The 21,647-nt window shown below is 41.8% G+C and overlaps 1 protein-coding gene across 3 annotated transcripts in view; it reads left to right on the forward strand.

The window, feature by feature from the left end:
- The first annotated feature begins 4,805 nt into the window (after positions 1–4,805).
- Positions 4,806–21,647, forward strand: part of LOC127652143 (dachshund homolog 2-like) — a 56,022-nt gene continuing 39,180 nt past the window's right edge. For all 3 annotated transcript variants that reach the window (XM_052138203.1, XM_052138205.1, XM_052138204.1), the window contains exon 1: positions 4,806–5,363. In XM_052138203.1, the coding sequence (XP_051994163.1) occupies positions 4,921–5,363 (443 nt within the window). In that variant the 5' untranslated portion in view covers positions 4,806–4,920. The remainder of the gene's footprint in view (positions 5,364–21,647) is intronic.

A 21,647-nucleotide genomic window follows, 5' to 3' on the forward strand; every position in this document is an offset into this window, starting at 1 on the left:
AGAACCAAAAAAGTTTTAACAGCATAATGCATATTCTCTACTTCTTTTGAAAAGCATATGAAGTGTTTCGAAGAACAGAAAACAATAAGCTGATCTAAATATATAAGATTTAACATCAATTACTTTTTTTTTTTTATGTAGACATAACCATACAGCTAACTAAAAAAACCTAAAAGAAAGCCCTTGTAAATCACATTGTATTTTATAAGTAGGGGGAATAGATTTGTTATGAAGAATGTTCAGAGTGTGCTCACAATGACTGATCCAATCACAATGGAGATTGAATTGTTTATAAAGTGCTTTCATAAAAGTATTCAGACCCCTCAATTTTTTTTTTAAATGCTTTGAAAAAAATTAAAAAATAAAAATAATTCCACACTCCATACCCTATAATGACAAAGCAAAAAACAGATTTGTTTATAAATTTTTAAATGTATTAAAAAGAAAAAAACTGAAATATCACATTTACATACACTGGTGGACCAAAGTTTGTACAGATTTTGCTGTTTGAATGGAAATTGGTACTTTAATTCACCAAAGTGGCATTCAACTGATCACTAAGTATAGTGACATTACTGATGTAAAAAACAGCACCATCACTATTTGAAAAATGTTATTTTTGTACAAATCTTGATAGGCCCCATATCCAGAAGCCATCACTCCAACACATTATCCTTAAGTAATCATCCTAAATTGCTAATTTGGTACTAGAAAATCACATTATATCAAACACAGTTGAAAGCTATTTGGTGCATTAAATGAAGCTTGTCATTGTCTTTGTATTTGTTTTTGAGTTGCCACCGTATGCAATAGACTGGCATGTCTTAAGTTGATATTAGGTCAAAAATGGCAAAAAAGAAACGGCTTTCTCTAGAAACTTGTCAGTCAATCATTCTTTTGAGGAATGAAGGCTCTACAATGCTTGAAATTGCCAAAAAAACTGAAGATTTCATACAATGGTGTACACTTAAAGACAAAGGACAGAAAAGATGTGGAAGGCCAGATGTACAACTAAACAATAGATAATCAGCGTTTGAGAAATAGATGCCTCACATGTCCTCAGCTGACAGCATCATTGAATTCTACCTGCTCAATACCAGTTTTATGTATAACAGTAAAGAAAAGACTCAGTGGTACAGGACTTATGGGAAGAATTGCAAAGAAAAAGCCACTTTTGAAACAGAAATACAAAAATAAATGTTAGAGTGGGCAAAGAAACAGAGACATTGGATAAAAGATAATTGGAAAAGAGTGTTATGGATCTTAAAGGCACCTCTTAAGGAAAATATGCTTATTTGTAGTTGCAAAGTATATCAAGATTTAAAAAACAACATTATTTAATAATGATGGAGCAACAATGTATAACATGCAAATACTTTTGAGACCAAGATGCTTTTTTGAGTAACAAATTAAGATGATGCATATTCAAAGTAAACACTTTAGCAAAGAGTGCACCATTTTCTGTTAATTTCATATTTTGCATTTCATTATACCTCAAGTATTATACAGTGCTTTCATAAAGTATTCAGACCCCTTTGTTTTTTCAAATTTTGTTATGTTGCAGCCTTATGCTAAAATGCTTTAAATAATTTATTTTTCACATCAATCTACATTCTATATCCCATAATGACAAAGATAAAAAATATTTTTTGATAACTTATCAAAATAAATATCACATTGACATAAGTATTCAGACCCTTAACTCAGCACTTAGTTGAAGCACCATTGGCATCGATTACAGCCTCAAGTTTTTTTGAGCATGATGCGACAAGCCTTGGACAGCTGGATTTTCTCTGCCAATCTTCTCTGCAGATCCTCTCAAGATTTGTCTGGTTGGATGGGGAATTTTGGTGAATAGACATTTTCAGGTCTCTCCAGAGATGTTTGATTGGGTTCAAGTCTGGGCTCTGGCTGAGCCACTCAAGGACATTCACAGTGTTGTCCCTATGCCACTCTTCATTGTCTTGGCTGTGTGCTTCGGTTCATTGTCCTGTTGGAAGATTAACCTACGGACCAGTCTGACTTCCTGAGCACTTTGGAACAAGTTTTCATTAAGGATATCTCTGTGTTTTGCTGCATTCAGCTTTCCTTCATCCCTGACCAATCCCCCAGTCCCTGCTGCTGAAAAACACCCCCACAGCATGATGCTACCACCCCCATGCTTCACCGTTGGTATGGTATTGCGCAGGTGATGAGCGTTGCCAGTTTCCTCCAGACATGACCCATAGGTGCGGCTGTGGCTCAGGTGGTAGAGTGGGTCGGCTGTCAAACGCAGGGTTGGTGGTTCGGTTCAATTCCCGGCCCACACAACTCCACATGCCGAAGTGTCCTTGGGCAAGACACTGAACCCCAAGTTGCTCCCAATGGCAGGCTAGCGCCTTGCATGGCAGCTCTGTCACCATTGGTGTATGAATGTGTGTGTGAATGGGTGATTGGGACACAGTGTAAAGCGCTATGGTAACCTCTAAGGTTAAAAAAAGTGCTATATAATTGCAGACCATTTACCATGGAATTGAGGCCAAACATAAAGCCCTTATCAGTGGAGTGTTGCAGTACTGGTTGTCCTTCTGCAAGTTGCTACCATCTTCACAAATGATCTGACCAGAGTGACCATCGGGTTTGAGGTAATCTCTCTTACCTCCCCCGATTGCTCAGTTTGGTGGGGTGGCCAGCTCTAGGAAGAGTCCTAGTTGTTCCAAACTTCCATTTAAGAATTATGGAGGCCACTGTGCTCTTGGGAAACTTCAATGCTGTCAAAATGTTTTTGTAGCCATCCCTAGATCTGTGCCTCATCACAATTCTGTCTCTGAGCTCTACGGGCAGTTCCTTTGATCTCATGGCTTGGTTTTTACTCTGATATGCACTTTCAGTTGTGAGACGTTATATAGACAGGTGTGTGCCTTTCCAAATCATGTCCAATCAATTTAATATTTCCACAGGTGGACTCAATCAATGTGTAGAAACATCTCAAAGATGATCCAGAGAAATAGGATGCGCCTGAGCTAAATAAAACGTGTCATAGCAAAGGGTCTGAATACTTACAATGTCAGCCAAAAGTTTGGAATAATGTAAAGATTTTTTTGCTCTTATGGAAAGAAATTGGTACTTTTATTCACAAAAGTGGTGTTCAACTGATCATAATGTATAGTCAGGACATTAATAACATGAAAAATTACTATTACAATGTGAGAAAAACATTTCTGAACTTCTTAAACTACTTCAAAGAGTTCTCATAAAAAATTCCTCCATGTGCAGCAATGACAGCTTTGCAGATCCTTGGCATTCAAGCTATCAGTTTGTCCATATACTCAGGCGACATTTCACCCCATGCTTTCTGTAGCACTGACCATAGATGTGGCTTGTCGCCACTTCTCACACACCTTACAGTCTAGCGGATCCCACAAAAGCTCAATGGGTTTAACCCCATTGTACTCTACTAAATTAGTCAGTGTTATCAAGTTTTATATATTGAAAGCTCATGCTGAGTAAAGACCGTTCTGCAAGAATCTGTAACAGAAATGAAAAGTAGTCTGAATGCTCTTCAACAAAACTACTGTGAAATCTGAATATATAAATATATAAATCATGTTTCCATTCTGATTGATTGGGCACCTTATGTCTCAGATAGGTGTTCTGTCCAGTTGCAGGTAAATCCAGGTGTAGAAATAACTTTACTGAGTTGCCATGCATGTCTTAATGGGAACACAAATGTGGTTAAAAGGATGTGTGGGATACAGTATTTTCATGGCATTTCTCTCAGGATTTCTAGTTAGTCCCAGGAGGGGTACACAGAAGTCTTTCCACAGACACATCCAGATGTATGAGCGTGTTTTCCCAGTGATGCTGAACAGATGGCATTCAAACGCTTGAGTACCTGACTTACCGTGACCTATAAAAGACAAAGCTGTTTCTTCTGTTGCCTAAAGATCTAATCTTGCTTCTTACAGTATTCCAAACTTTATTTTCTTCACTCACTGTGTACAGTTAATACACACTGTAGAAAATGGGAAGTTGTTGGGTAGTTGACCAATAACATGGCCATGAACTTTTTTTAACGTAAAGATTTAGGTTTTAAAATTTCAGAGTGACTATCGCACTTGTAAATAGCACATATAACACTGCACGGATGTTCACCCAAATAGTCTAGATTTCCTTGCAGTGATTTGATCACAGTGAAGTTAAGTTAGCTGAGAGAAAGGTTTGATCCTTGTTAAAATAACCATGTTTTTACTATAGTACTTAATATTTTTGCTACTTGTTTTTTTTTTTTTTTTTGTTTGTTTTTTGGTGGAAGCCTTAGTTTAATGCAATTAAATGTGGTGTTACAACAGTAATATGCTGATAATATATAACCATGTTTAATTTTGTGGTTACAATGATTTTATTACACCAAGGTGATATTATGGTTACTGTTATAAAACCATGGCTAATTATTTTAAGGGAAGGTTAGGGTTACTTATTGTAAATAGCGTCTATGGCTATTTGCACTAAGTGCACTAAGTGCTTTTATTTGTAGTCAAGACTTAAAGTAATTGTCTATACAGAAACTGACTTATCACAAATATAAATCTAACCTGTGTCGTCTGAAACGGAACATACAGTAACAGCTAAAAAGAATCATCGAGATGCACTTCTCAATAGGGGAGGAGTTCTGCAATTTCTCGACCTCCAGTGAAGTCTTTGCCTATAAATTGGAGCAAATGCGATTGGCAAAACGGAACATCATTCTTCCAGTTAGAGGCGGGGCCAACCGAACAGAGAAACGCTCCGTTCATCTGTATTTTCACACGGGTAAAGAGAGGCGCTCGTCTAGGTGGTGTCTGTTTGCTCACTGGACATAGTGCCAAAGAAAGGGTTATGAAAAAAGGAAATTGAGAGCCTAAAAGAACACATTGGGAAAATTAATTTGTATTGACCACTATGGCCGTTCCTGCGACTCTTCCGGTTCACTCCGGTACTTCTGCGGTGTCCGGTAAACTCTTCAGGACAGACCCGTTCTACACGAGTCCCGCTGACTCGCCGCAACTGATAAACTCCCTGAACGAGACGCTTCTGAGCGGCGCGGCGACCAACGAATGCAAAATCGTGGAGGTGCACGGGGTGAAAGTCGCTGCTTTCAACGTTGATGGACAGGAGCTCATTTGTCTACCGCAAGTCTTCGACCTTTTTTTAAAGCACCTCGTCGGCGGACTGCACACCGTGTACACGAAACTCAAGCGTTTGGATATTAACCCGGTGGTGTGCACTGTGGAGCAGGTGCGCGTGTTGCGCGGACTCGGTGCCATCCAACCCGGAGTGAACCGCTGCAAACTCATTTCGAGAAAGGATTTTGAGGCACTGTACAACGACTGTACCAATGCAAGGTTGGTGTAGTGATGCTTCAAGCAAATTTCTGCTGTTTTTTTCTTTCTTCTTTTTAATCATCAGTCACCTTATTAACCACGCTTATGCATCAACTTCTAAATTGCATTAGACCATTACATGACAATATTATAATTTATGGATTTCAATATAATGGATACAAATAACATAGATTTTTTTTTACATTTATATGTTTATGTATTATTAGCGTGAATCAATACGCACTGTTTAGTTGTTTACAAACAGGCTGTATTTTAGACAATAGTGTAGTTGGGAAGAGGAACATAGTGTCCCGTTATGCTGATGCGCTCTGGGCAACTAAATTCAATCCTCTTGAATCATTTCAAATGAGATCCGACAGCAACAAGTGGAGCGTCACTTATATTGTGTGCTTTCTTTTACAAATAATGTAGGCTACAATAACGGGTACGTATAGAAACGGTATCTTAATGCCATAAATAAAATGTTTGTTTTTTTTAAACTTTACTTTCAATTTGTTAAAGCGTGTCCCCATCCTCTAATTGGATGGAACAGTTACGTCAGAAATCATTAGTCCTTACACATTGTGCGTCAGCTTGTGAATTTTTCGTGGCCAAATTGTAATTGGCGTTCTTTGAAGCCAAGTGCATGCTTGTCCTATTCGATCTCTTTTAATCCTCGAGTACGAGACACAAATCAATTTTCCAGTTTCTCCGTGGTCATTCTTGAAATGCTCTCCTCTTTATCATCTTTTTATTCATCATCTGCACCAAGCGTGCTTATTTAAGTGGGTTGGTTGAGACTGCACTACATAAACGAGGTGCACAAGTACACAATTTGGCGCTCTCTTACAAGAGGTTCTCTCGTATTGCGTAAGCTAGCTTACGCTACGGGAAAGATTAATCTTTTCTGAGGTATTGAAGCCAAAAAATTATCCTTAATTTTGTATCATTTGTCAACGCAGTGCAGCAACTGCAGACCTTGAGCGGGCTAGCTAGCGAGCTCATTGGTTGCTCTGCGGCAACTGCTGCAGCCTATAGACGAACTCAATGAGAGGCGCCCGCGCGCTCACTGTCCCAAAGCCCGCCAGAATGGGCGTGGCTAGGGTGCATATAAGCGCAGTTCGTAGGCTGGAACCCTGATTTTCATCTCTTCAGCCAAGCTCTTTGCATCTCTGAAACTGCAAGAAGCCGCGTCACCGTTCGAGGGGCATCAAGCAAGCTTGGACAGCGCTCGAAGAAGCCGGCCGCCGCCACCTTCAGCCATCCTGCGAGCTACGCCATCCGGCGACGTATCCTTTTTAAAGCAAACTAGTTCCTCAGTGAACTTCACAAAAGAGCATGAGCGTCTTTTTAAAGATGCCTCGCACCTGCGGTTCATGCCGCACCCCTCTCAGCGCCGGAGACCGCCACATCATCTGCGCTTTCTGCCTGGGACTGGGGCACGAAGAGCTCGCCTTCGCTGACGGCGGATGTGACCTCTGCGAGGAGCTTCCGATGTCGACCCTGCGGGCTCGACTCGAAGCGGTCAGGACCGAAGCCGCCGCGCCGGAAGAAGCGCCGCTCCCAAAGGCTGCCGGAACCGGGTTTAGAAGCGACTGTCTCGCCGGAGCCTCTCCCTCGAGCATCGCGTTCACCCTCCCCGCCCCCCCCGGGACGCGCAGTTGCCGCCGAGCAGCCGCACTGCTGCCACCTCGGAGGGCGAGGCGGAGGACAAGGGCTGCTGTTCCATCATGGCTTCGGACAGCGAGGAGTGGTCACAAGCCTCCTCATCGACCCAGGAATCCAGCAGGACCTGCGCCGGAGTCGAAGGGGAATTGATACGCCTCCTCACACAGGCCGTCGACCGCCTCGGGCTCGAGTGGTCACCGCCCCCTGAGCAGGCTCCCAACAGACTCGACGGCCGCTTTCTTCAAAGCCGTCACCGCGCGGCGCCCACGGCCCGGGCCGCTCCCTTCCTGCCGGAACTCCACGCGAGCTCTCTAAATCGTGGAACGCACCTCTCTCGGCCAGGATTCGATCCCACATCTCCACCTCTCTCGCTTCAGTGGACGGCGCCGCCGAGAAGGGCTACTCTTCCATCCCCCCGGTCAATAAAACAGGGCTATTTGCTACAGTTCGATCGCCGCCCTCCCCGCTTCAGGGCGCGGCTCGAAACTACTGTGAACATGGAAGCAGCCTGCATGCTTCGTTCAGAAATAGCAAACCTTCTGTGCAAAAGGGCCATAGAGAGAGTGCCGCCTTCACTGAGTGAGTCGGGGTTTTACAGCCGTTATTTTCTTGTCCCCAAGAAAGACGGCGGCCTCAGACCAATATTAGATCTCAGGGTTTTGAACAAGGTGCTTGCAAAAAGACCGTTCAAAATGCTTACAATCAGGAAACTCCTCGCGCATGTGCACCAGGGGGACTGGTTTATTTCTCTCGATCTGAAAGATGCCTATTTTCAGATTCAGATAAATCCCGTCACAGGCCATTCTTGAGATTCAGCCGGCGGTCAGGTTTATCAATACACCGTCCTTCCGTTCGGCCTGTCCTTAGCACCCGTACTTTCCACGAAGTGTATGGATGCGGCGCTCGCACCCCTGCGGAGTCAGGGCTTGCGAATTCTGAACTATTTGGACGATTGGCTGATTTTGGCACAGTCACATACGGAGTTTCTGTCTCACAGGACAGTTCTCCTCAGTCATCTGAACAGTCTGGGTCTTGCAGTCAATTGGACCAAGAGCTCACTACAGCCCAATCAGGCAATTTCCTGCCTTGGAATAGAACTAGACTCTGTGGCAATGACGGCTCGCTTATCTACACGGCCCGCGTCTTTTCAGATGAACAGCCTCACGCCTCTGAAAAAATTTCAGAGAGTGTTAGGTTACATGGCCTCAGCCGCAGCAGTACTTCAGCTGGGTTTACTGTGCATGAGCCCGCTTCAGCATTGGCTAAACACCAGCGTCTGCGCCGGGCGTGGGCCACAGGCCGCCAGCCGATCAGAGTGACTCAGACCTGTATATCAGCTCTGCAGCCTTGGACGGTGGCCGAATGGTATCAGTGGGGAGTGACGATGGGAGCTGTATCTCGCCAAAAAGTCATCTCGACAGACGCGTCCAACACGGGTTGGGGCGAGGGCTCGCCGGTTTTCGGCCTATGGTCAGTTCAGGAAAAGCTCCTTCACATAAATTGTCTGGAAATGATAGCGGTCGAGTACGCGCTCGTGCGCTTCCTCCCGGTCATTCAGGGTCACCACGTCCTGGTCCGTTCGGACAACAGATCTGTGGTATCCTATCTAAACCGTCAGGGCGGTGTCAGATCCAGGAACCTCTTCCATCTGACAAAACGCATACTAAGTTGGTCCCAGGGCCACCTGCGCTCGCTGAGGGCGACGCGCGTGCCAGGCCACCTGAACGACGGCCCAGACAGACTGTCCAGAGACAATCCCCCAGGGAATGGTCCCTGCACGCTCAAACAGTCCAGAAATTATGGCAAATATTCGGCAGAGCAGAGATAGACCTCTTCGGCGTCAGAAGAGAACTCTCACTGCCCAGTATTTTTCTCAGCGAGGGCAGCTGGCCCAGGACTGGCCCAACCGCCCGCTTTACGCCTTCCCTCCCGTCTCGCTATTGCCACAGGTTATGCAGAGGATCAGGGAAGCGCTTCACTCGGTGCTCCTCATAGCCCTGCGCTGGGAGAATCAGACATGGTTCCCGGAGCTTACGCAGCTGTCACTGACAGCCCGTGGCCCATCCCAGTGTGAGCAGATCTCCTCTCTCAAGCTCGCGACGCGATCTGGCATCCCCACCCAGAGCTGGGGCTGCAGCGTGGGTGATCAGCGACTACCGTCGCTTTGCCAGAAGGAGTAATGAACACTATCATACACGCTAGAGCCCCTTCCACGAGAAGACTCTATGCGTCCAAATTGTCGGTGTTTTCAAAATGGTGCACCGACGGAGACCTGGACCCACGGACATGTGGGGTGTTGTCACTGCTCGTGTTTTTACAAGAGCTGTTGGATAAGGGCAGATCCCCATCCACGCTCAAAGTGTACGTGGCGGCCGTCGTGGCGTTCACCGAACCCCTGCACGGCCAATCACGGGGAAAAAACGAGCTGGTCATCCGCTTCCTCAGGGGATCTAGAAGGATGAACCCCCTGCGCCCCCCATCGGTTCCTATCTGGGATCTTTCTGTAGTTCTCGAAGCTATGAAAGCCCCCCCTTTCGAACCACTTGAATCCGTGGATTTGAAATACCTTTCACTAAAAACCGTTTTTCTGACTGCCCTGTCATCAGTTAAGCGTGTGGGAGACCTTCACGCGCTGTCTGTCAGCTGCGTGTATGGAGTTTGGACCAAGTGACTCCAAGGTCATTTTAAAGCCTAGACACGGCTATGTCCCCAAGGTGATCGGTACTCCTTTCAGAGCACAGATTATTTCCCTATCGGCTCTGCCAGCATCCGATAGCTGAACGCGACACAAATCTCCTTTGCCCAGTCAGAGCACTGAGATTGTATACTGCGCGCCTCGCCTCTTTCAGACGCAGCTGAGCAGCTTTCGTTTCGTTCGAGGGCGCACCAAGGGTCTCGCCACCTCGAAACAGACACTGTCTAGATGGATAGTGGACGCTATTGCTGCCGCGTGACGTGTCGAAAGACCTGCCATGCCCGTTAGGCATTAGGGCTCACTCCACCAGAGGCATGGCCTCCTCGTGGGCATGGTCCAGCGGGATTTCCATTCAGGACATATGTGTGGCAGCGGGCTGGGCTTCCCCCTCCACCTTTGTCAGATTTTACAATCTGGAAGTGCCCGCTCTGCAGGCAAAACTACTAGCGGTTTAATACGCTACAGCTCCCCTGGTGAGCTGCACTAATGGGACACATTCCACACAGACCGGCAACGCCGCTCTGTTTTTCCCTTCCCACTATGTGCTTATGTATCACACACACACTGACCCGCACTCTTGCCGGCCAAATATTATTTCCCCACTCACAAGGGCTCCCCCGGGTCCCCCTTAATTCCCTGGGGCTCATGCAGTGGATGCTTGGCGCGCACGGCGTTGACAATGGGTTCCCGTAGCGTGAGCTAGCTTACGCAATACGAGAGAACCTCTCGTAAGAGAATGACTTGGTTACCTACGTAACCTCGGTTCTCTCTAGATGAGGGAACGAGTATTGCGTAGCTGGCCGTGCTCGCGCCACGAGCGATTTTCGCTTCATTCAATGAAAACCAGGGTTCCAGCCTACTGAACTGCGCTTATATGCACCCTAGCCACGCCCATTCTGGCGGGCTTTGGGACAGTGAGCGCTGGCGCTCTCATTGGAGCGAAGTTCACGCAAGTTCGTCTATAGGCTGCAGCAGTTGCCGCAGAGCAACCAATGAGCTCGCTAGCTAGCCCACTCAAGGTCTGCAGTTGCTGCACTGCGTTGACAAATGATACAAAATTAAGGATAATTTTTTGGCTTCAATATCTCAGAAAAGATGAATCTTTCCCGTAGCGTAAGCTAGCTTACGCAATACTCGTTCCCTCATCTAGAGAGAACCGAGGTTACGTAGGTAACCGAGACGTTTTCCTACTTGTCGAGCGCTCATACCTTATTCCTAAAATAAAAGACTCACCTAAAGGGGCGTTCACACAGGACACATTATAGCGTTTCGTCTGCGCTATTTTCCAACTGTTGGACAATGTTCACATGCGTCAGACAGAAATATTTGCCTGTTGCTTCGTGTCTGTTTTTTTTAACATCTAGACGGATTTCTGATTGGTTGAGGCTATTTGCACCACTATTTTTTATCCCCTTTTCTCCCCAAAGTGGAATGCCAAATTCCCACTACTTAGTAGGCCCTCCTGGTGGCACGGTTACTCACCTTAATCCGGGTGGAGGAGAACAAGTCCCAGTTGCCTCTGCTTCTGAGACCATCAATCTTATAATTTTATTACATGGCTCAGTGTGCATGACACTGCAGAGACTCGCAGCATGTGGAGGCTCATGCTACTCTCTGCGATCCACACACAACTTACCATGTGCCCCATTGAGAGCGAGAATCACTAATCGTGACCATGAGGGGGTTACCCCATGTGATTCTACCCGCCCTAGTAACCGGGCCAATTTGATTGCTTAGTAGATCTGACTGGAGTCACTCACAAACCCAAAACTTACAGTGCAGTATTACTATTTTACAGTATATATATTAATACATAAGTATGCTATAAGTATTACATTCATATAAAAGTATTATATACTTGCATTTGTAGTATTTTAAAGATTCAAGTATTGCAAATGAATTGCAAAATTGTACAAAATTAGCTGCAGAAATAAAAGGGCATCTTGTGGAGCACTTGCTTCTGTTTCACACTTGACAATAAAAGACTGGGCTCAAGCTGGTCCTGAATACATAATTTAATCAATTACAATAATGACAATTGTGCATGTGCACAACTTTATTTTTTACTCTGTGTTTGTGCATTGTGGGATTCACATTTTTTCAAGTGGTTTGAGTGTTTTGACTACATTCACCAAAATTAGTTCAGATCCATTTAAAGATTTGTTAAGTGACCATTTCTGGTCAGAATCAATTATCAAAATAAAAATGTAATCCTTTATAATTTGTATGTCTAAAGACCTACAAAGAGACTTAAGTAAAGGTTTTAAGCATTATAAGAACAAAGCAAATCTATAATTTCCCTACAGTTTGTAAGCTGCTGTGCATGAATTTTGATAACAATTATAGTCTTATAATAAAAGTTTCAATAACCTCAGTACGTTTTCATGTATAAAAAAGTGTGTCTGTATCTATTGACTTCAGTCAAATGCATGTGTTCTAAGGAGACAGCAGATCTATCTTTATTACTGTTTGTCGACTGCAAAAAATAGGAGCTGATATTAAAAATAGCTTTACATATTACATAGACTTAAATTAGCAAAAATAACCAATCAAACCTTTACTCCACAAGCATAAAGTAAAAATAATAACTTTATGAAGACACATAAACTCCATTTACAGTGTGTGCTTAAAAGAAGTATTGTCCTTTGTTTTTTGTCTGCAGTGTATTTCACGTAATACTGCCAATCAAGAACGATATGCCGATAAATAACTCCGGTTTGTTTGTGTGTTCCTCATCTCTAGATTATTAATTTAGATCAACATCAATACCGATATAAAACATGGATAAATGAGCAGTGTTGAAAGCAGCTTATATGAATGGAGCTAGGTTGATTAGACTGTATGACTGACGACCTATTACGTAAGGGATATTTTGACTCATGAAACTCACCTGTGATTGGATGGATGATTGCTCAATCGACCCAATGTAACAAAACTCAAAGAATACTGTATACAAATCCACCATTTGGACTTGGTATAGCTTTAACTTGAAAAAGTGCGGGGGACCAAATCGCCTTTTTAAAAAGTGCGGGGGACGTGGCTGCTGCACCTTGACTGCAGCAAGTTTGTGTTTATTTAGAGTCCCACAGACACCCTACACCAACCCTCTAACCCTCCCTTACAAAAATTAATCATGGTTTAACTAGCCTACAGTAAATGGGTCTAGGTCCTTGTGGTGGCGTAATGACTCGCCTCAATCCGGGTGGTGTACGACGAATCTCAGTTGCCTCCACGTCTGAGACCGTCAATCCGCGCAACTTACCACATGGCTTGTTGAGCGAGTTACCGCAGAGATATGGAGGCTTCATGCAACGCTCCGTGGCATTCGCGGCACATTCACGCGCCCCACTGAGAGCAAAAACCACTTTTATAGTGACCATGAGGAGGTTACCCCATGACTCTACCCTCAACTGGGCCAATTTTGTTGCTTAGGAGACCTGGCTGGAGTCACTCAGCATGCCCTGGATTCCAACTTGCGACTCCAGGGGTGTAGTCAGTGTCTTTACTTGCTGAGCTTCCCAGGCCCTCTTATTATAAGTAGTATTAAAGGAAACATTAAGAGTAGAAACAGGAAACGTGATGGGGGAAAAAGTGGGACAAAAGGTAGATTCTATAATAGGTCAAACGAATGAAAAATAGCACATCCACACTGTTGTTACAACCCACACTACTGCAGCCACACAAAGGGTGTAGTTTGTCTTCAATTTCTGTGTTTCCACCAGACTACTGGAGTGCAAAAAGCTGCATAGTGTGGCAGGTGCTATGTACAACTAGTGCAAATTGTCACTACGTTTCCATTGTTTGCTGTAGGAGCACCATGTTTTTTAGAAGCCTTATCAAGAATTTCAGCTATTTAAATATGTTGTTGTGAAAGACCCCTAAGAAAGTAAATTTAAGTAAAAATCTGTCAACATGTATAAATGCACATCGAGATCCCTGCGTTCCATTCCGCTGCACTTTGTTTAGCTGTTCTTGAGGGCGAAAATGCGTGTTGTGTAAACTCTCTCTAATAGTGTATAGATGTAAAGCCTCTGCAACCTAATCATTGTAAATAATATGAAATGCATTGAGACATGTTTATCCATTTAATGACCTTGATACTTTGCTTGTTTTTGATATTGTTTGCATGATGCGCTTTAAGAATTTCCTTTCTAAATGATTCATCTGTGTGTGAGATTTATTAAAAGACAGAACATTTGAGTAATTGTCTTGGTTAAAAGGCTAATATTACTTAACCAGCAACATTAATAATAATAATTCAGAGGACTTCTAGAGAAAGTAATTCTCTGAGAGAGAACCTAAGACCAAATATGTTGAATTTAGCCTAATCATTTTGTACATTTAAGCATTTCATTTGAGTAACAGCGCTAATCTGTTTTATCTTAATCCTCTCAGAGTGAGTAACTACATGACTGTACATATTTTAGTGTGTTGTGTGCAGTTCTGTGAAAACACTGGGATCGTGTAACCGTCACAGAGTCAAGTTACTGCCGCGCTTTATCCTCAACAGACAAAAGGTTCAAATATGGGGCTTTGAACGTGATGTCTTAATCCCTCTCTTTGTTGTGGTCTGTTTGTGCAGAGACCATAACTGAATAGAGGGGAGATATACTGTATTGTCGTATTAGGCCATGTGTTTTAAAGAGTGTCTGTCATCATGTTTCAAAGGGTGTTATTGGCGACATTCAAAGGTTTACACAACATATTTTATGGGGTGTGAAAGTCAAAAACTCTGCTGACCTGGTTAAATTAGGAATTTCCTCATTTGAAATGGATTTTGAAATTATATAGTAAGACTATAGTAAATAACCTAACATTTTCATTTAAATGATTACTAGCATACAGATTAGGAACTTATCAATTAATTATAATTGTTTTTGCATTTACACAAAGTATGGAATGTATAGAACATTCTCTATCTTCTTTTTCTATATACTTATTGAAGTTATATTAATTTACTGTGTAGGAGGGAAAAACAAGGACAAAATCGTATGATTCTAAGAAGAGCAATATTATTTTTCATTATTGTAATGCGAATTTAGTATCAGTCAGATTTCACCGTTGTATTCTCTGGACTATATTATGTTTCCTAGCAGATGGCTTACACTTGTGTGCATGCGTGAACTGCTTATTCACTGTGTCATATATGGCAGAAAAGAACACACACACTCAATTTTATACCTCTGTATATACAGTGATGTCTCGCCATACACTGTATGAGTCCAAGCTAAGAAAACACATATCACTATTATATGCTCCAAGGGTGGCTCGTTTTAATGCTGAGCGAGTCATAATGACCATTATTTTTTATTGTTTTAATTGCACTTAATAAACATGAACATTTATTAGGCAGATTTTGCAAGCCAAAAGTTTATTAAGCACAATTTGCAAACCAAAAGATTTGGTATAATAAAACATGGTTACGATTAAAGGATTACAGTACAACAAAGTCATATGTTCAAAGCCTCAGAATTGTCATGATTGAGTCGGTATGAAGTGCATGCAGAAGTAAGTCTGTATATGGGAATACTGTAGATAATTAATCTATCATACTATTCTCTATCTTTTATCAGGCTAGCCTCTGGTCCTGAACTTTTAGTGAGCTCTGCTTGCTGAGTAACATTTGCAAGGTCTGGGTGTGGAGAGAAATTGAGAGAAGCAGTCATTCATTTGACTCTTTATTGGGTTGTGTCTTAGCTCAGGCTTTGGGCACTCAGTACATTCAGCACTAATGAGCTACACTAGAGGTCCAATTGTACTCTGTGAGGTTAATGTGTAGCATGCAGTGGACATTTTGATAACACTTAATTACATTTGTCCATATCAGAGGAGGATGTTGGATGGTAACTTCTGCGTCACAGCTTAATGCCGCTCTGTCAAGTAAGAGGCTGTAAATATTAGAAACGTCCTTATCAGAGTTTAATTGTTCAAACCAGGTGAACTTCAGGAACATATAGATAATAAAGCCCCAATCTGCTTCAAATGTATTCTTTCACAATAAAGCGCTAACTTGAATGCCTGATTGGTTGCTTACTGGCCAGTCAAATAGACCTCCATCCATGATATTCTGGTGCCTTTGACTCAGGTTGGTATGTTAAAATAATTGTCTCATCCATTTTATCATCAATTTCGGCCTTTTATCATCCATTCCCACCCTTTTATTTCGAAAAGTACGAGCACATCTCTCCGAATGTTATTATAACAAAATTTTTACAAACTGACATTTGTGCAGTGTTCCACATTTCGCCTCAGTTTCCTGGTGAAATTAAATCTAGTGGTGCTACAACAGCTGAGTTTTATTCACTTTCACACAAATCATGACTATAAGGACTGATTAAAATTGAGTTGTAGTTTTGCCTGTAAATGATTTAATACAGTCAAAAGAAATGTACATTTTAAAATAATCTCTTAAAATCCTAAAAACTAAATTTCCACCATTTCACTCGCTTTTGGCGCCCCCCACTGAAAATTTCACTTGGAAATTGATATGAAACCATGTAATGAAGCACATATTTAAGTTTTGTACAGGGGCGCCTGCAGGATTCTGATCCAGGGTATGCAGACAACTTAAAATTTGTAATCATTACTTGTATTTGGACCCTATATTTGCCACAGTCATGTAATGTTCAGAAATTCAGTTTTGAATGACCTTACAGCATGGCGATTATATTTGTTCTCCCGTATGAAGTGCCCTCTGAAGGCATCATTTAGGCCCTTTGGAACATTGGGATAGACAAAGAGGATCCCAAAGCAGTCGTAGTGTGCATGTGTTGAACGTGTTCATATTTGCTTGTGTTTCGCTCCTGTTCTTCCTGCTCCGTACGCGACTCGAACCGGCGTCTCCTGCGTGGGAGGCGGGTGTGCTAACAAGGAAGCTAAAGGCTACAGCCTCTAGCGTCAGTCGCTAGTGTACCTCTCGAGGTCAGGTGAGTGAGGTTTATACACACTGCACAGCTATCTATCTGCTGGCCACCATTACACTCACCCCTCTAAACCTCACTCCCATCCAGGTCACGGCACCATTGTGACGCTCCTGTTCTGCCCGCTCCGTACGGGACTCAAACCGGCATCTCCTGTGTTGGAGGTGGGTGTGCTAACAAGGAAGCTAAAGGCTACAGCCTCTAGCGTCAGTCGCTAGTGTACCTCTTGAGGTCAGGTGAGTGAGGTTTATACACACTGCACAGCTATCTATCTGCTGGCCACCATTACACTCACCCCTCTAAACCTCACTCCCATCCAGGTCATGGCACCACTGTGACGCTTCTTTTCTTCTCGCTCCGTACGGGACTCAAACCGGCATCTCCTGTGTGGGAGGTGGGTGTGCTAACAAGGAGGCTAAAGGCTACAGCCTCTAGTGTCAGTCGCTAGTGCACCTCTTGAGGTCAGGAGAGTGAGGTTTATACCCATTGCACAGCTATCTGTCAGCAGTTACACTCGCAATAAGAAGAGTATACTTTGAAAGGCTGAGCGCTCAACCGTGTGCAAGATGACCTGAAGTATACCCAAGCTTTTGGGATTGGGTTTTGGTTAGAAGGTAGGGTTAATAAAATTAGCATTTCATTTATTTGTATTAAATCATTTATAGTACATCTGAAAATACAACTCACTTTTGGTGCCACCTTGTGGATAAGTCACCTCAACAACACTCTCAGCTTTGGCCACTGGGTGCAGTGGTTTGAATTTCGGTAATCATAGACCGATTTCCTGTTGCCGAATTCACAGTGTTATCAGTCTGTAACAGGTTATGGATATATCATTTTCCTTTGGCTTCTTTCAGAAAGACAGAAATTGTCGAAATTGTGTTAATTCTTAAGAAGATTTTAAATAATCCACTTAGAATATCTTAATGTTTGACTATGAAGGTATGAGCCATTTTTCCTCTGCTGTTTGTTCCAGCAGGTTTTGCATAATGTTTTTCCATTTAACCAAACAGCAAGACATTAAAAATGACATGACTTTTTTCTTAAGAGCTTTTTACCATTTGTGGAGAGATAAGACCTTTGTTTAGTGATTTGGTTGTGAAGGGAATTTCTGTGTGTTATGCCAAGCGATTAGCTGATTGCGAGGTGCTAAGTGACAGGTTAGCATGTTAAGTTCCTGAGATACCAAATGAAACACTATTTAAGCTGGTATCTTTATTTCATGACGCATAAATGAATGATCCCGTCTAGACGAAACAAGAGTCAGCTTGTTTTCAGGCTAAAAGATCCTTGCTGACTTCCTTTAGCCTTAGCAACATGACCTGTTTATGACTTCTGTTGAGTGTTTCACTCGTAAATGTTTGCAGTGTGGTCATGTAGACGGGTAACATGTGGATGGATAGATGCATTGTGAAAATATTTCTGTTCGCCTTTCTTATCTGACTGAGGGTGATAAGCTGCTGTAAAACAGTCCGTTTCCCCTTAAGACTGTCAAGCAGACAAACACACACTCACATAAACACACGCTCTGCCCTCCCCACCCTCTTTCCTGTAGAGGTGTGGATGTTATGGATGGATGTTAGACACACGATAAGCCCTCTCTTTCTACTCACGTCTCCATTTGACACAGAAGAAAATAGTTACTGCAAGTGGAGCATGAAACTATTCTGTATGTTGCGAAGACCTTGCAATACCTTCAACTTTTAAGCAAAACACGCATTATAAGAATGAAGATCGTTGCCCTGTGCACATTATAGGAAGAGTTCACCCTTAAATGAAAATTCTGTCATTTTTTACTTAAAAAAATATTCGGATTCAACACCTCACGCATGCAGTCTGTGCTGATGATGAAATGTGCATCACAGCACTGTGCGCATTCCAATCAGCAACGCAGACAACAAAAGTATACTTTGGCCTTAAAGGAATATTCCGGGTTCAATAAAAGTTCAATCGACGGCATTTAAGGCATAATATTGATTAATTAATTTAGACTCGTCCCTCCTTTTATTAAATAAAATAGCAAATATCTGGGTAACAGTGAGCTTACAATGGAAGTGAATTGGGGCCAATACTTATACTTACTAAATACTTACTGTTTTAAAAAAAAATAAAAATAGCCGCAAGATGTAAACAATATCTGTGTTCAAATGATTTTAGTATCATAAAATCACTTACTAACCTTCCCTGTGTAAGTAAAATCCAATTTTACAACTTTGTTGCCATGACGATATACTGTAAACAAACCCTACTACCCTTTTTGTAAAAACCTTTACAACTCAAATAATACATGAGTTTTAACAGAAGAATTAATGTAAGTGCTTTTATAAAATCATAAGCTTCACATTTCTGCTTTTTAAACCCTCCAAAAAACGGCCTTATTCACTTCTGTAGTTTTAACCTCGGTCATTGCTTTTTTAAAAGTCTAAATGATCTTTTGTGGTAATCAACATTATGCCACAAATGCTGCCTCATGTGGCTCATTGCTTTATTCCATTATTGACTGCTCTGTTGTAACGCATTCCTCCAGTTCCACCCACGCTTGCTATCTGGCACCTTTGAGAATGCTGCTCGCGTCTCTCTGTCTGATCACAAAGTGTCATCCCTGACTGCTGACTTGGCACTTTGACACACACACACACACACACACACACACACACACACACACACACACACACACACACCACACACACACACACACACACACACACAGAGCTATCCTTATTAGGACTCTCCATAGACATAATGATTTTTATACTGTATGAACGATAGATTATATCCCCTATCCCTAAACATAACCCTCACCAAAATTGTTTTTTTACATTTCTGCATTTTTACATTTTCAAAAAAATATTGTTTTGTATGCTTGTTTAAGTGATTTGAATTATGGGGACACTAGAAATGTCCTCATAAACCAAATTAATAGCATAATACTCTTTGGTTATTGGCTTGCAAATATGTCCTATGTTGAAAAGGACAGAGAGGCAGTAAGAAGGTAGAGAGAATTGAATAAGCAAATAGTGTATAATGCAGGAGGAAACCGGAAGAGTGGGGAGATGGAGGGAGAAATATTGATGTGGTTAAAGCACAAAATTCAAAGCATTTCAATTCGATTCGACTAACATGACTGAAAAAGTAGTTTAAATGAATTTATAGTATTCTTTAAATGCATCCCCTAATGCATCTTGGTCAGGAAAAAGAAGACAAGCAACTTCAGACCACTTACAGTTTCTTCAGAATATGTACAAATCTTGTTTACTGTACAGCTGTGTTAAGCACAAATTGAATTGCCCGTAGATGAACAGAAAACAGAAAAATGTATTCCCCTCTCAATTTCACTAAATCCATTTTGGCCCCTTCATTTTCTAAATTTGACCCACATTAATATTAATGTAGTATGTTTTAGTACATAACAGCATATCACTAAATGTAAAGGTTAATAAAATGTATCATGGAAAACTGACATGCAGACAAAACCTCCCATAGGCCTGGTTAAAATACTGAGCATAAGTTTGCTATGAATATGCATCACTCTCATGAAACAAACTTGGTCATTTTGTCTTAACACATTTCGTTATTTACACAAGCAATAATAAAGAACACGCTTGAAACCACCAGTTGTTGTTTCATCTCTCCCCCTCTTCCTCTTACACTTTATGAATAGAAATCAGCGTTTATGTTTTCTGTTTGCTTCTGTGATTCTTTTTAGAACAAGAATGAATGCCGTCTTTGTGTGGTCAAGGAAGAGAGTGGCAGATAAACTGTGCCTCTCTTTCTCTCTGTCCATTTGCCTCTCTGGGGCTGTCGCTCTCTGCATTAATACAACTGGTCTTAATTTAATAAATAATCTGTAGATAATTTGTTTTCAAAATTCACATACACCATATACGGTATTAGGTAAAATTGCATTGCAGTGTGCATAGAGTGCAACAAGTTTTTACGTATTTTTTAAAATAAAATATAGATTTATTAATATTTATTTTATTATTTATATAAATAATGTACTATTATTATTAGTAATTACTAATTATTAACAACAATAATAATAACAATAATGATTATTGCTTAAATTATCAAATAAATAATTACATTATTGTTGTTATTAATAACAATTATTTTGTATTTTATTATTTTAACAGTTTATTATAATTATTATAATCAATAATATGTTAATTATTTACATAATAAAATAATTATAGTAATGATAATCAGTTTAATAATAATTTGCATAATAGTCTATTTTAAGTGGTGTAATAAAACTCAGCAAAAAAAGAAACGTCCCTTTTTCAGGACACTGTATTTTAAAGATAATTTAGTAAAAATAGCTTTACATATCTTTTTTGTAAAGGGTTTTATCAATGTTTTCCATGCTTGTTCAATGAACCATAAACAATTAATGAACTGCACCTGTGGACACTAACAGCTTACAGATGGTAGGCAATTACGGTCACAGTTAAAAAAAAACTTAGAACACTAAAGAGACCTTTCTACTGACTCTGAAAAACACCAAAAGAAAGATGCCCAGGGTCCCTGCTCATCTGCACGAATGTGCCTTAGGCATGCTGATTGGAGGCATGAGGACTGTATCAATTGCAATGTCCATACTGTTAGATGCTTAAGACAGCGCTACAGGGAGACAGGAAGTACAGCTGATCCTCCTTGCAGTGGCAGACCATGTGTTACAACACCTGCACAGGATCAGTACATCCGAACATCACACCTGTGGGACAGGTACAGGATGGCAACAACAACTGCCCAAGTTACACTAGGAATGCAAAATCCCTCCATCAGTGCTCAGACTGTCTGCAATAAGTTGAGAGAGACTGGACTGAGGGCTTGTAGGCCTGTTGTAAGGCAGGTCCTTACAGACATCACCGGCAACAACGTCACCTATGGGCACAAACCCAGCTTCAATGGACCAGACAGGACTGGCAAAAAGTGCTTTTCACTGACGAGTCGCGGTTTTGTCTCACCAGGGGTGATGGTTGGGCTCACGTTTATCGTCGAAGAAATGAGCATTACACT

The sequence above is a fragment of the Xyrauchen texanus genome, chromosome 11 (assembly GCF_025860055.1).
Source record: "Xyrauchen texanus isolate HMW12.3.18 chromosome 11, RBS_HiC_50CHRs, whole genome shotgun sequence".
Lineage (NCBI taxonomy): Eukaryota > Metazoa > Chordata > Actinopteri > Cypriniformes > Catostomidae > Xyrauchen > Xyrauchen texanus.